General features: G+C 45.1%; 1 protein-coding gene across 1 annotated transcript in view; it reads right to left on the bottom strand.

The window, feature by feature from the left end:
* Window positions 1-1,993: 1,993 nt before the first annotated feature.
* RAB40B (RAB40B, member RAS oncogene family) overlaps window positions 1,994-12,597 on the bottom strand; it is a 39,185-nt gene continuing 28,581 nt past the window's right edge. The window contains exons 4-6 of the mRNA XM_070561299.1: window positions 12,296-12,373; window positions 11,305-11,527; window positions 1,994-3,063 (exon numbers count right to left, since the gene is read on the bottom strand). Coding sequence (XP_070417400.1) covers window positions 2,792-3,063; window positions 11,305-11,527; window positions 12,296-12,373 — 573 coding nt within the window. The 3' untranslated portion in view covers window positions 1,994-2,791. The remainder of the gene's footprint in view (window positions 3,064-11,304; window positions 11,528-12,295; window positions 12,374-12,597) is intronic.

Here is a 12,597-nt window from a genome sequence, read left to right as displayed (position 1 = left end):
GACACCTCTCCCCAGGTCCCCTAATACACGCAGCTTTCGTTTTGCTTCTCAAATCCACGGTTACCTCGATGAAGCGGTTCTCCAGCAAAGGGAGGCGTCTCCATCTCCATCTCTTTGGCTAAACAAGTATCATCAAGCCTGTAATTGGCCTTTTTTCCAGATTCACTATTTGCCTAGATAATTCCTCATCAAAGTTGTAAGCTCTGTGGTTAGGAAATTATTCTGCATTGCAGGAATTTTCACAGGGCAATAGAAAACATAATTGTACACGTTACATTTTTAATCTAGACGCCTGAAAAGAGAATTGCAGACACCTGGGACATAGTTTGGGGCTCGTGTTTATACTGTGGGTGGTTCTGCTGGCAGTGAGGGTCACGGAAGAAAATGACAAAGTTTGAGAGCAGCTTTCTCTAGGGTTCTGTTTACTTTTCATTATATTTTCTGTATGTTCACCACCAAAACACGTATAGTTCTACTTAATATGTTCCGCATACGGCTTTGTTTTTATTTCACAGAAATGCCGCTCTGATCTGCTAAGCACTTTCCACTGTGAAGCATAACTATTTCCTTGTTGTGTGAGTGTCCTGGAGCTGCCATAACCAGCGCCACAAACTAGGGACCTAAAACAGCAGGAGCTCGTCCTCTCACAGTCCAGGAGGCCAGAGTCTGAAATCCAGCTGTGGACAGGGCTGCGCTCCCTCTGGAGGCTGCTGGGGGGCTCCTTCCTGCCTTGTCCAGCTTCTGGTGTCCTTCGTCTCTGGAGGGCTGAGGCCTCTGGGTGCCTGTGCGCTCCAAGCACCAGGCCCTTGGAAGGGCTCTCGGTCACAGAGGCTCAGGGGACTGTCTTATTCCTTCTAGGACATCAGTGGTAGTCCTGAGGAGTCCATTTCCAAAGAAAGTAGAAAGGGGAAAAGAGCCCTATTTGGCCTGGATTAACCTTGCGGCCAGGGGGTCTATTCCCAGTAGCCCATCGTCATGCACCGGCCTCAGGGAGGTGCGTTCTCACCTCCCTTCAGGGTCTCAAGAGTGTGCTGTTCGGAGGGAGGAGAAGAGGTGCGTGGGGTTTTCATTCACCTCGGACCTCTCCTATGTCTCTCCTGGTCGCACATGCAGGAGAGAGATGCCCCACCTTGGCTGACCCTGCATTGGTCACTGCAGGTCAGAGGACAGCCCGTCTTGCGCACCGTGGCCGTCCCTGTTAGTGGTCAGTGGGCCGGCCCTTCTTCTCTCTGCTCTCTCCATCCACTGCCCAACGAGAGAAGGTGCCATGGTCCTGCCAGGATGTCCTCCCAGGCCGGCAGCCCCTTGCGAGGTACTGTCCCCTCAGGGTTTACTTGCTGTCCACTCGCCCATGGACACTTGTCCCCATTGGGGGCTGGACAACCCCGAGCCTGGCTCCAGGCCTTCAGTGGTGGCCGTGCTCAACTCTGCTCTCTGGGCCTCGGTTCCACCATCTCTGAATAAAGGAGATGCTCCCGATTCTAGGGTCCCTTAAATTTCTGAAAATCCATAAATCATTAACAGAAACTGAGGACATCTGGGTGTTTTCTCATTTCACGTTATTTTTACCCCTCATTTTAGCCTCCAGCTGCCACAGAGAGATGTCTAGCAGGTACAACCAGGAAGGAGAGACCCTGCCCGGGGTCTTTGCAAAGTCAGCACCGTCCTTCATGTGTCACTTGTGATTGGTGATAGGACCTCGTCTGTTGGGGGAGAGCCTGAGGACGTCTGTGAGCACACCAGGGGCTCCTCTCCAGGATCTTACCAGACAGGCGCACGCTGGAGTGCCACTCCTTACCACTTCCCACTTCCTGCCCCGACGTCTCTTTTCAGGAGAAGGAATCTTTTTCAATAGATGATACAGTTCAGGAGTGAAGGCTTGTTGCCAATGCTGAGTACGAGCACTAATGTGTGGCGCCTGAAACAGGCAATAGAGCAAATGAAATAAAGGGCTATATAAATATCCCACATCAGAAAGAACCAGAGGCAACTCTACCAAGAAACAAGTACACGTTTTATTGTTGAGAAACATTTTCTTAAATAATAGTGTTCACTTCATTCCTTACGAAACAGCTCTGAGTGACACTTTCCTTGCCAGTCTGCATCTGTAGTGCCTATGTTGTGGCTGTGTTCAATATAACAAGAGATATCTTTGGCATTTTCTTCCCTTAGCTTCATAACTTGTGGAACATCTTATACCAAAAAAATGTAGATTTACAGAAAAATATGCATATAAATCACTTATTAATCCCAAAACGTAGTAAATAACATAGCAAAAGCTTTATCAAACCCATTTCATGCACAGCCGGACAGATCTGTTGTGCATAATCTCTAATGTGTCTGCAGCATTTTATAAATTAGTGCTTTGATGTGAAAAAGGAGGTTTACAAAAAGCCCCTCTCATCACGTTGATGACTCTAATTTATCTATCATTGCTTTTCAGAGTCCCAGGAATTTATACTCATCACACACATATCACCATTCTTATAAAAGCAGTTATTTTAAGGAAAAAGTTACACTGCAATCATGATATAAGTGAAATTCAAAATTTGATGTTATCAAGAGTTGAGCAGAGAACTAACTTTCCCTTTATAAACACAAGTCTAAAACAGGAGCTTCATGCACATCCACATAGAAACATCAAAGTCGAACCACAGGACGGGCTTCACTGTGGGGAGTGGTATGGTCACCACTGGGAGGTGTCTCTTGGATCTAGAATGGCCTCTCGTCTCCCAGTGCAACTGCTCAGAGTCTCCTGGAGATTCCAGCCTGTGTCTGTCTTGTGCCTTTTCTAGGAGACTTTACAACTATTTCTGGTGCAGCGTTTGGGCGGGCTCTGGGGTGGGCGGGAGGCCTTAACTTTGCGGAGGCTGCTCCTCTTGTGAGTGGAGCTGGCAGTGAGGGAGTAGGATCGGCCGTGCATCATCCTGGTGTTCAGGCCATTGGCCATCGAGAATGATTTGAGGTGGCTTCTTAAGGCCATAGGGAGCGGTAGCTTGTCCACCAGGTGCACAGGAGTGCAGGACACCACTGCTCGGCAGCACAGGTCCTGCAGGCTCAGTACTTGGGAAAGAAAAGAAAACTGTGTTTAGTTTTTGCTGTCCTGGACACAGGGCCAACGAAGTGGCAGCCTGCATGCCTGTCTGCCCTCCTTTCCCAGGACTGTGGGCTGGGTGGACTACAGGATGTGGTTGCTGAACACCCCCTGCAGCACCTGGCAGGTAGGAGATAGATCGTCCTGCTTTCATCAAACTCAGATTGCCCCCAAACTTGAGACCCTTGCCATCTCTTTCTCTGGGTCTGAGAGACGAGTTGCCCTTCCTGGTGATGGTCAATGAGATCTCCTCCAGGACTCAAGTATGACCACAGTTCAGGGTTAGAGACCAAGGCTTCAGGAGACATGCTTTCTCAGTTATATAGCTGACACCAAAACGTGTATTATTAAGAGACGTCAGCATCACGCAAAGGGAGCACTTTCCTTAGCCTCTCCCCACTAAGATATAACGAAAAGGACATTCGTGAACCAACAGTGGACACCCATGCAACACAACAGACATCTGAGAGATCCATGCAGCCAAACGTCTGAAGGTGGGGGTGCTGGAACCCCGGGAGGCAGTGGAAGGAGGTGAGTGGATCTCCTCCTGCTCCCCAGCAGCAGTGATCTAGGGCACAGGACCTCACACAGTGGCCAGCACTCGACTCTGAGAGGAGGGGGAAAGGGCAGCCCTCCACGGGAATGCTTTCACTCTCAGAGCTGCCTCCCAGCCCACGGGAACACCCCACTCAGTGGCTCAGTCGGGGGAGGGGAGGGGGCCTCAATCAAGCTGAGCAGCCCAGGTGGGCAGCCAGTGAGTGCAGAGTGTGAGTGTGGGAGGGACAGAAGGCACCCCCACATCCTGCCTGGTGTATCAGTTCTGCCAGTCGGCCAGGACAGATGACCCTTGCCAGAGCACCTGCACCTACGTGTGTGAAGCAGCAGTGGCCAGATGCAGAGAGCCCTCTCAGCACAGCCTCCAATGAATGGGAACAATGGGGAGGGGTGGCAGTGGGCTCAGACAGTGCAGCTCCTGCTCCACCCCAGTGGGGGCAGTGGAATCTGCAACCAGATCCTACCACTATGCAACAAAAGTCCACCCCATCAAACAGCATGAAGAAGGACATTAATGCTCCAGATCAGAAGGAAATGACAAGCACCCAGAAACCACTCCTGAAGTCACAGAAATTTATAACGTAAGTGACAGAGAATTCAAAATAGTTGTCATAAAGGAACTCAACCAGTTACAAGAAGACTCAGAAAGACAGTTCAGTGAGCTCAGGAATAAACTTAATGAGCAGAGGGAATTCTTCACAAAAGAGATTGAAAGTATAAAAAAAAATCATAAATGTTGGAGATGAAGAACACAATGAATGAGATTTAAAAAATCTGGAATCCTTAAAAAACAGAGCTGATGAATTAGCAATTTAGAGAACAGAAATATAGAAATGCTTCAGGTGGAGGATGAGAGAGAACTAAGACGAAAAAGAAATGAAGAAATTCTTCAGGAAATATCCGACTCAATTAGGAAATGCAGCAATAGGATCAGAGGTATTCCAGAGGGAGAAGCGTGGAAGAAAGAAGAAGAGAGCTTGTTCAAAGAAATAATAGCTGAGAACTTCCCAAACCTGGGGAAGGAGCTGGAATTACATGTAAAATGAAGCTAACGGAACTCCTAATTATATCAATGTAAAAAGACCTTCTCCAAAGCATATAATAGTAAAACTGGCAAAAGTCAATGACAAAGAAAGAATACTAAGGGCAGCAAGGCAGAAGAAAATAACTTACAAAGGAACCCCTATCAGGTTTTCAGCAGATTTCTCAGCAGAAACCTTACAGGCTAGGAGAGAATGGAATGATATATTCAAAATCCTGAAAGACAAAGACTTTAAGCCAAGAATACTCTATCCTGCAAAAATATCCTTCAGATACAATGGAGAAATACAGTCTTTCCAAAATAAACAAAAACTGAGGGAGTTCATCACCACAAGACTCCCCGACACAAGAAATGATCAAGAAGGTCCTCATACCTGAAAAAAAGGAAAGAGTTTACAAAGCCTTGAGCAAGCAGATAAACAGGCAGACAAAATCAGAAAATTGCAGCTCTCTATCAGAGCAGGTTAGCAAACAATTATAACATTAAAGATAAAGAGAAGGAAAGCATCAAAAATAACTATAATCACTTCATTTTAATCACAAACTCACAATGCAAAATGGAGTAAGTCATGACAAGAATAACTTGGACAAGGAAGAGGAAAGACACAGAAACTCCTTAGACTAAGGAGATAAGAGGCTATGAGCAAATGGACTGTCATATATGAGATCTTTTATACAAACTTCACAGTAACAACTAAACAAAAACTCAGAACAGAGACAGAAATGATAAAGAGAAAACTGAGAACACCATCATAGAGAATCACCAGATTGAATTAGCAGTTGGAAATACATGGGATGAGAAACAAGGGAAATACAGAACAACTGGAAAACAAGAGACAAAATGGCAGCACTAAGCCCTCATCTATCAATAATCACTGTAAACGTAAATGGATTGAACTCTCCAATCAGAAGACACAGAGGGGCAGGATGGCTTAAAGAACAAGACCCAACAATATGCTGCCTCTAGGAAACACATCTCAGCTCTAAAGACAAAGACAGACTCAGAGTGAAGGAATGGAATATGATTCTACAAGCAAATGACAAACAAAAGAAAGCAGGCATTGCCATACTTATATCAGACAAAGTAGACTTCAAGAGAAAACAGGCAACGAGGGGCTGGCCCCATGGCCAAGTGGTTGAATTTGCATGCTCCACTTCAGTGACCCAGGGTTTCACTGGTTCAGACCCTAGGCACGGACCTGGCACCACTCATCAAGCCATGCTGGGGTGGTGTCCCACATAGCAGAACTAGAAGGACCAACAACTAGAATATACAACTATGTACTGGGGGGCTTCAGGGAGAAGAAGAAAAAATAAATAAAATAAAACAGGCAATGAGAGACAAAGAGGGGCAGTATATAATGATAAAAGGAACACTACACCAAGAGGACATGACACTTATATATGCACCTAACACAGGAGCACCAAAGTACATAAAGCAACTATTAACAAATCTAAAAGGGGAAATTAACAGCAACACAATAATAGTAGGGGACCTCAACACACCACTTACATCAATGGACAGATCTTCCAGACAGAAAGTCAACAAGGAAATAGTGGAATTAAATGAAAAACTAGACCAGATGGACTTAATAGACATTTACAGAACACTCCAACCAAAAACAGCAGAATACACATTCTTCTCAAGTACACATGGAACATTCTCAAAGATAGACCATATGTTGGGAAACAAGGTAAGCCTTAATAAATTTAAGAAAATTGAAATCATATCAAGCATCTTTTCTGACCATAACGCTGTGAAACTAGAAATCAACTATAAGAAGAAAGCTGGGAGAGTGACAAATATGTGAAGACTAAACAACATGCTACTGAACAACCAAAGGATCACTGAGGAAATTAAAGGAAAAATAAAAAAATATCTGGAGACAAATGAAAATGAAAATACACCATAGCAACTCATATGGGATGTAGCAAAAGCAGTCCTAAGATGGAAATTCATACCCACATTAACAAACAAGAAAAATCTCAAATAAGCAATTTTAAACTACACCTAACAGAACTAGAAAAAGAAGAATAAACAAAGCCCAAAGTCAGCAGAAGGAGGGAAATAATAAAAATTAGAGTAGAAATAAAGGAAATTGAAACAAACAAACAAAAAAGCAGTAGAAAGGATCAATGAAACTAAGAGCTGGTTCTTTGAGAAGATCAACAAAATTGACAAACCCTTAGCCAAACTCACTAAGAAAAAAAGAGAGAAGACTCAAATAAATACACTTAGAAATGAAAGAGGAGAAATTACAATGGATAACACAGATATACAAAGGATTATACTATGAAAAACTATATGCCAACAAAATGGACAATCTAGAAGAAATGGATAAGTTCTTAGACTCATACAACCTCCCAAAACTAAATCAAGAAGAAATAGAGAATCTGAATAGACCAATCACCAGTAAAGAGATTGAAACAGTAATCAAAAACCTCCCAAAAAATAAAAGTCCAGGACCAGACGGCTTCTCTGGAGAATTCTACCAGACATCAAAGAAGATTTAATACCTATCCTTCTCAAACTATTCCAAAAAATTGAAGGAGACAGAACACTTCCTAATTCATTCTATGAGGTCAACATCACCCTGATCCCAAAGCTGGATAAGGACAATGCAAAGAAGGAAAATTACAGGCCAATATCGCTGATGAACATAGATGCAAAAATCCTCAACACAATATTGGCAAACCAAATACAGAATACATTAAAAGGATCATACACCATGATCAGGTGGGATTTATTCCAGGAATGTAGGGATGGTTCAACATCTGCAAATCAGTCAATGTGATATATCACATTAACAAAATGAGGAGTAAAAACCACATGATCATCTCAATAGATGCAGAGAAAGCATTTGACAAGATCCAACATCCATTCATGAAAAAAACTCTCAATAAAATGAGTATAGAAGGAAAGTACTTCAAGAGAATAAAGGCTATATATGACAAACACACAGCCAACATCATATTCAATAAGGAAAAAGTCATTCCTCTGAGAACAGGAACAAGACAAGGATGCCCACTCTTACCACTCCTATTCAACATAGTACTGGAGGTTTTGGCCAGAGAAATTAGGCAGGGAAAAGAAATACAGGGAATCCAAAGTGGCAAGGAGGAAGTAAAACTCTCGCTGCTTGCAGATGACATGATTCTCTATATAGAAAATCCCAAAGAAACCATCAAAAAACTATTAGAAATAATCAACTACTACAGCAAATTTGCAGGGTACAAAGTCAACTTACAAAAATCAGTTGCAACTCTATAGTCTAATAATGAACTAACAGAAAGAGAACTCAAGAATACAATCCCATTTACAACCACAATAAAAACAATAAAATATCTAGGAATAAATTTAACTAAGGAGGTGAGAGACCTATACACTGGAAACTATAAGACATTATTGAAAGAAACTGATGATGACATAAAGAAATGGAAAGATTTTCCATGCACATGGATTGGAAGAATAAACATAGTTAAAATGTCCACATTACCTGAAGCAATCTACAGATTCAACGCAATCCCAATCAGAATCCCAATGACATTCTTCATGGAAATAGAACAAAGAATCCTAAAATTCATATAGGGTAACAAAAGACCATGAATTGCTAAAGCAATCCTGAGAAAAAAGAACAAAGCTGGAGGCATCACAATCCCTGACTTCAAAATATACTACAAAGCTATAGTAATCAAAATAGCAAGGTACTGGTACAAAAACAGGCACACAGATCAATGGAACAGAAGTGAAAGCCCAGAAATAAAACCACACATCTATGGACAGCTAATCTTCAACAAAGGTGCCAAGAACATACAATGGAGAACAGAAAGTCTTTTCCATAGATGGTGTTGGGAAAACTGGACAGCCACGGGCAAAAGAATGAAAGTAGACCATTCTCTTAATGCCATTTACAAAAATGAACTCAAAATGGATCAAAGACTTGAAGGTAAGACCTGAAACCATAAAACTCCTAGAAGAAAATATAGGCAGTACACTCTGACATTGGTTTAGAAGCCTTTTTTTTTTCCTGCTTTCTTCTCCCCAAATCCCCCCAGTACATAGTTGCATATTTTAGTTGTGGTCCTTCTAGTTGTAGCACATGGGACGCCACCTCAACATGGCCTGATGAGCAGTGCCATGTCCGCACCCGGGATCCAAACCCTGGGCCGCCAAAGTGGAGTGCGCAAACTTAACCACTTGGCCATGGGGCCAGCCCCCTGGAAGCATCTTTTTAACTACGATGTCTACTCAGCCAAGGGAAACAAAGGAAAAAATAAACAAATGAGACTTCATCAGACTAAAGAGCATCTGCAAGGCAAAGGAAACCAGGAACAAAACAAAAAGACAACCCACCAACTGGGAGAAATTATTTTCAAATCATATATGCCACAAGGGGTTAATCTCCAAAATATATAAAGAACTCATAAAACTCAGCAAAAAAACAAACAACCTGATCAAAAAATGGGCAGAGGATATGAACAGACATTTTTTCAAAGAAGATATACAGATGGCCAACAGGCATGTGAAAAGATGTTCAACATAACTAATTATTAGGGAAATGCAAATCAAAACTACAATGAGATATCACCTTATACCTGTCAGAATGGCTATAATCGCCAAGACAAAAAATAACAAATGTTGGAGAGGATGTGGAGAAAATATACTCATATACTCATATACTGCTGGTGGGAATGCAAACTGGTGTAGTCACTACGGAAAACAGTATGGGGATTCCTCAAAAAACTAAAAATAGAATTACCATATGACCCAGCTATGCCACTACTGGGTATCTATCCAAAGAACTTGAAATCAACAATCCAAAGAGACTTATGCATCCCTATGTTCACTGAAGCATTATTCACAATAGCCAAGACATGGAAGCAACCCAAGTGCCCATCAACTGTGAATGGATAAAGAAGAGCTGGTGTATATATATACAATGGAATACTACTCCACCATAAAAAAGACAAAATCATCCCATTTGCAACAACCTGGATGGACCTTGAGGGTATTATGTTAAGTGAAATAAACCAGACTGAGAAAGAGAAACGCCACATGACTTCACTCATATGTGGAAGATAAACACATGGACCAAGAGAACGGATTAGTGGTTACCAGAGGAGAAGGTGGTTGGTGGGTGGGCATAAGGGGTAAAGTGGCACGTATATATGGTGACTGAAATTTCGCAATGTTATAAACTATTATGACCTCAATAAAATAATAAAAAATAAAACAAACCAAAAAAACATGTATTATCAGCTTTACAGAGACAAACTCGAGAATACACTTGACCAGCAAATGCTGTAATTTACGTTTCACCTACACCGTGCACTTTGTGAGTCAGGTTCCCTGCCCAGGGGAGAGTGGGGCTCCAGGGGACTGGCTGAGGAGGGAGCAGGAATCTCATCCCCACCCTGGTGCAGTCGCCACAGCACCTCAGCCCTGCAGGAGGCAGACAGAAGGACGACCCAGCGGGTTGGCCCAGGATAAAATCAAGGTCCCAACAAGCAGCCCTTTCAGAACCATGGTACTCAATGGGGGGCGATTTTGACTCCCCAGGACTTTCGGCAATGTCTGCAGACATTTGTGGTTTTCACAACTGGGAGACAGGGAGAGCAGGGGTGAGCACAACATCCCAGAGAGCGCGGAGAACCACGCCCTCCAAAATGACAGCAGTGCCGAGGGGGAGAACCCCTGGTTCAGAAGAATGGCATTTTGTCAGTCAACTCTATGCTGCCCAATTCCATGAATATAGATTTGTCTTCTTTGTCCCTTAAAAGAAGTAAGCTGACAAGTTACTCAGAGGAGAACAGTGACAGCCAGCCGCACTGTGTCACAACAGGTTCACACAATGCAGATGGAAGGTCAGTGCATACAGTTTGGGGCATATGAACACTGAGGAATTTGAATAGTCTATTCCAGCTGCAAGTTTCATTATATTAGAAATATTCTATGCACTTCTATTTCTCAAGTTCCTTTCTTTGTAAACAAAATAAGTTGCAAGTGAATCATTCCTAACATGAGATGCTCTTCCCCCAACCCTCGATGTAAAGGACGCGGGAGAGCGCGGCGCAGGAGCCTCTCACAGCCGCTGCCTTGGCTGGTTCCTCTGTTCTGCCCGAGGAGGTGCTGACCCCTTGCCACTGACGCCTGTGGCTGCCTCACTTATAAACGCCTTCACCTCTGCCCACATACAGATTTCAGAAATGCCTCTGGGGCCGGCCCCCTGGCCGAGTGGTTAAGTTCGCATGCTCTGCTTCGGTGGCCTGGGTTTCGCCAGGGTGTGGACACGGCCCCGCTCACCAGGCCATGCTGAGGTGGCGTCCTACATAGCGGGGCCAGAAGGACCCATGACTAAAATATGCAACTATGTACTGGGGGGCTTTGGGGAGAAGAAGGAGGAAAAAAAAGAACATTAGCAACAGATGTTAGCTCAGGTGCCAATCTTTAAAAAAAAAGCCTCTCGTGAGCCTTCCAACAAAGTTGTAAGGATGATTTCTCTCAGGTTAAATACACCTACTCTTCGAGAATGGATCCAGTGGCCTTGAGGGGGTCCTGGGCAGCAGACCATCATCATCTGGGGGGCCATGGGGTGACCCTAACTGGCACCTACCCTTGCTGGGCCTCCAGAGCCGGTCCATCCCGTGCCGCAGCAGCACGACCCTGGCCAGCTCCGTGAAGGACTCAGTGACGTTGAAATTGCACAGAGGGCTGACCTCGAAGAAGGTCACGCCCAGGCGCTCCGCGTAGGCCTGGGCCTGCTCCGTGGGGACCTGCCGCTTGAAGGCCAGATGCAGGCGGTTTCCCACCAGGATTTTAGGGACACCGGGGGCGTGCTGAGGGGTGAGAGAAAGGCACGGAAAATGGTTACTTGTAGGAGCTTTTGTTGTTGTCGGCTCCATGGGTGTACTGGCATGAGGGGCATCCCCCAAAATTCACGTCCACCCAGAGCCTGTGAACGTGAACATATTTGGAAATGGGGTCTTTGCAGACGTAATTAGTTACAGTGAGGTCACGGGGTGGGCCCTAAATTCAATCACTGGTGACCTTATAAGAGGAGGAGAGATCACAGGACACACAGGGAAGAAGCCACGTGATGGTGGAGCAGAGACCGAGCGATGCCCCTGCAGGCTGAGGATTGTCAGCAGCCGCCAGACGCTGGAGGAGGCAGGAAGGAGCCTCCCCCGAGGTTCTGGAGGGAGTGCGGCCCTGCCGACACCTTGGTTTTGGACGAGTGGCCTCCAGAACTGAGAGGATAAGTGTCTGTGGTTCTAAGCCCCCAGTTTGCGGTCAGTTGTTATGGCCGCCCCAGGACACTAATACAGTGGGTTTGGTACTGACAGCTCCACGTCCCCACTGGCAGTTGGGTGAGTCAGGGTGCGGCAGGCAGAGCCCAGTCACCACCATCGACCCACCACCCACAGCAGGGCAAGCTGTGGTGCCTGACGGCGTGCAAGGCCTTGACCCCAAGTGAGGCCTGACCCTGTGCCGGGAGGTGACACTGCCTCCCTGTTGCTGAAGCCTTGTGCCCTGGCCCCATGCCCCGCCCCTGCCCCCACACCCTTGCAAGCCCACACGCAGGGAGCTCTGGCATGCTGTCATACCTCATCGATCTCCTTGATCCAGCGGTCGATGCCATCAAAGGACCAGCGGTTTGCGATGTCGTAGACGAGGACCACGCCCTGGGGGTGAGGCACAGGCTTACCTGACGAGACAGCTGCAGGCACAGCACTGGGCTGCACTGCCACGCGTGGGCTGCTCGTCATGGACTCAACCAGCTAAATAACCATGTTACTTATTCTAACACAAAACATGTTATTTTGATTAATCTACCAAATGTAGCAGTTTTATGATTGTTTCCGCTGATATTTCATAAGCTCATTGATAAGCCTCCAATGTCAAGGGG

Source organism: Equus przewalskii, chromosome 10, assembly GCF_037783145.1.
Source record: "Equus przewalskii isolate Varuska chromosome 10, EquPr2, whole genome shotgun sequence".
Classification (NCBI taxonomy): Eukaryota; Metazoa; Chordata; class Mammalia; order Perissodactyla; family Equidae; genus Equus; species Equus przewalskii.
The sequence above is the reverse complement of the archived record's forward strand: the minus strand, read 5'-3'. Positions and strand labels throughout refer to the sequence as shown.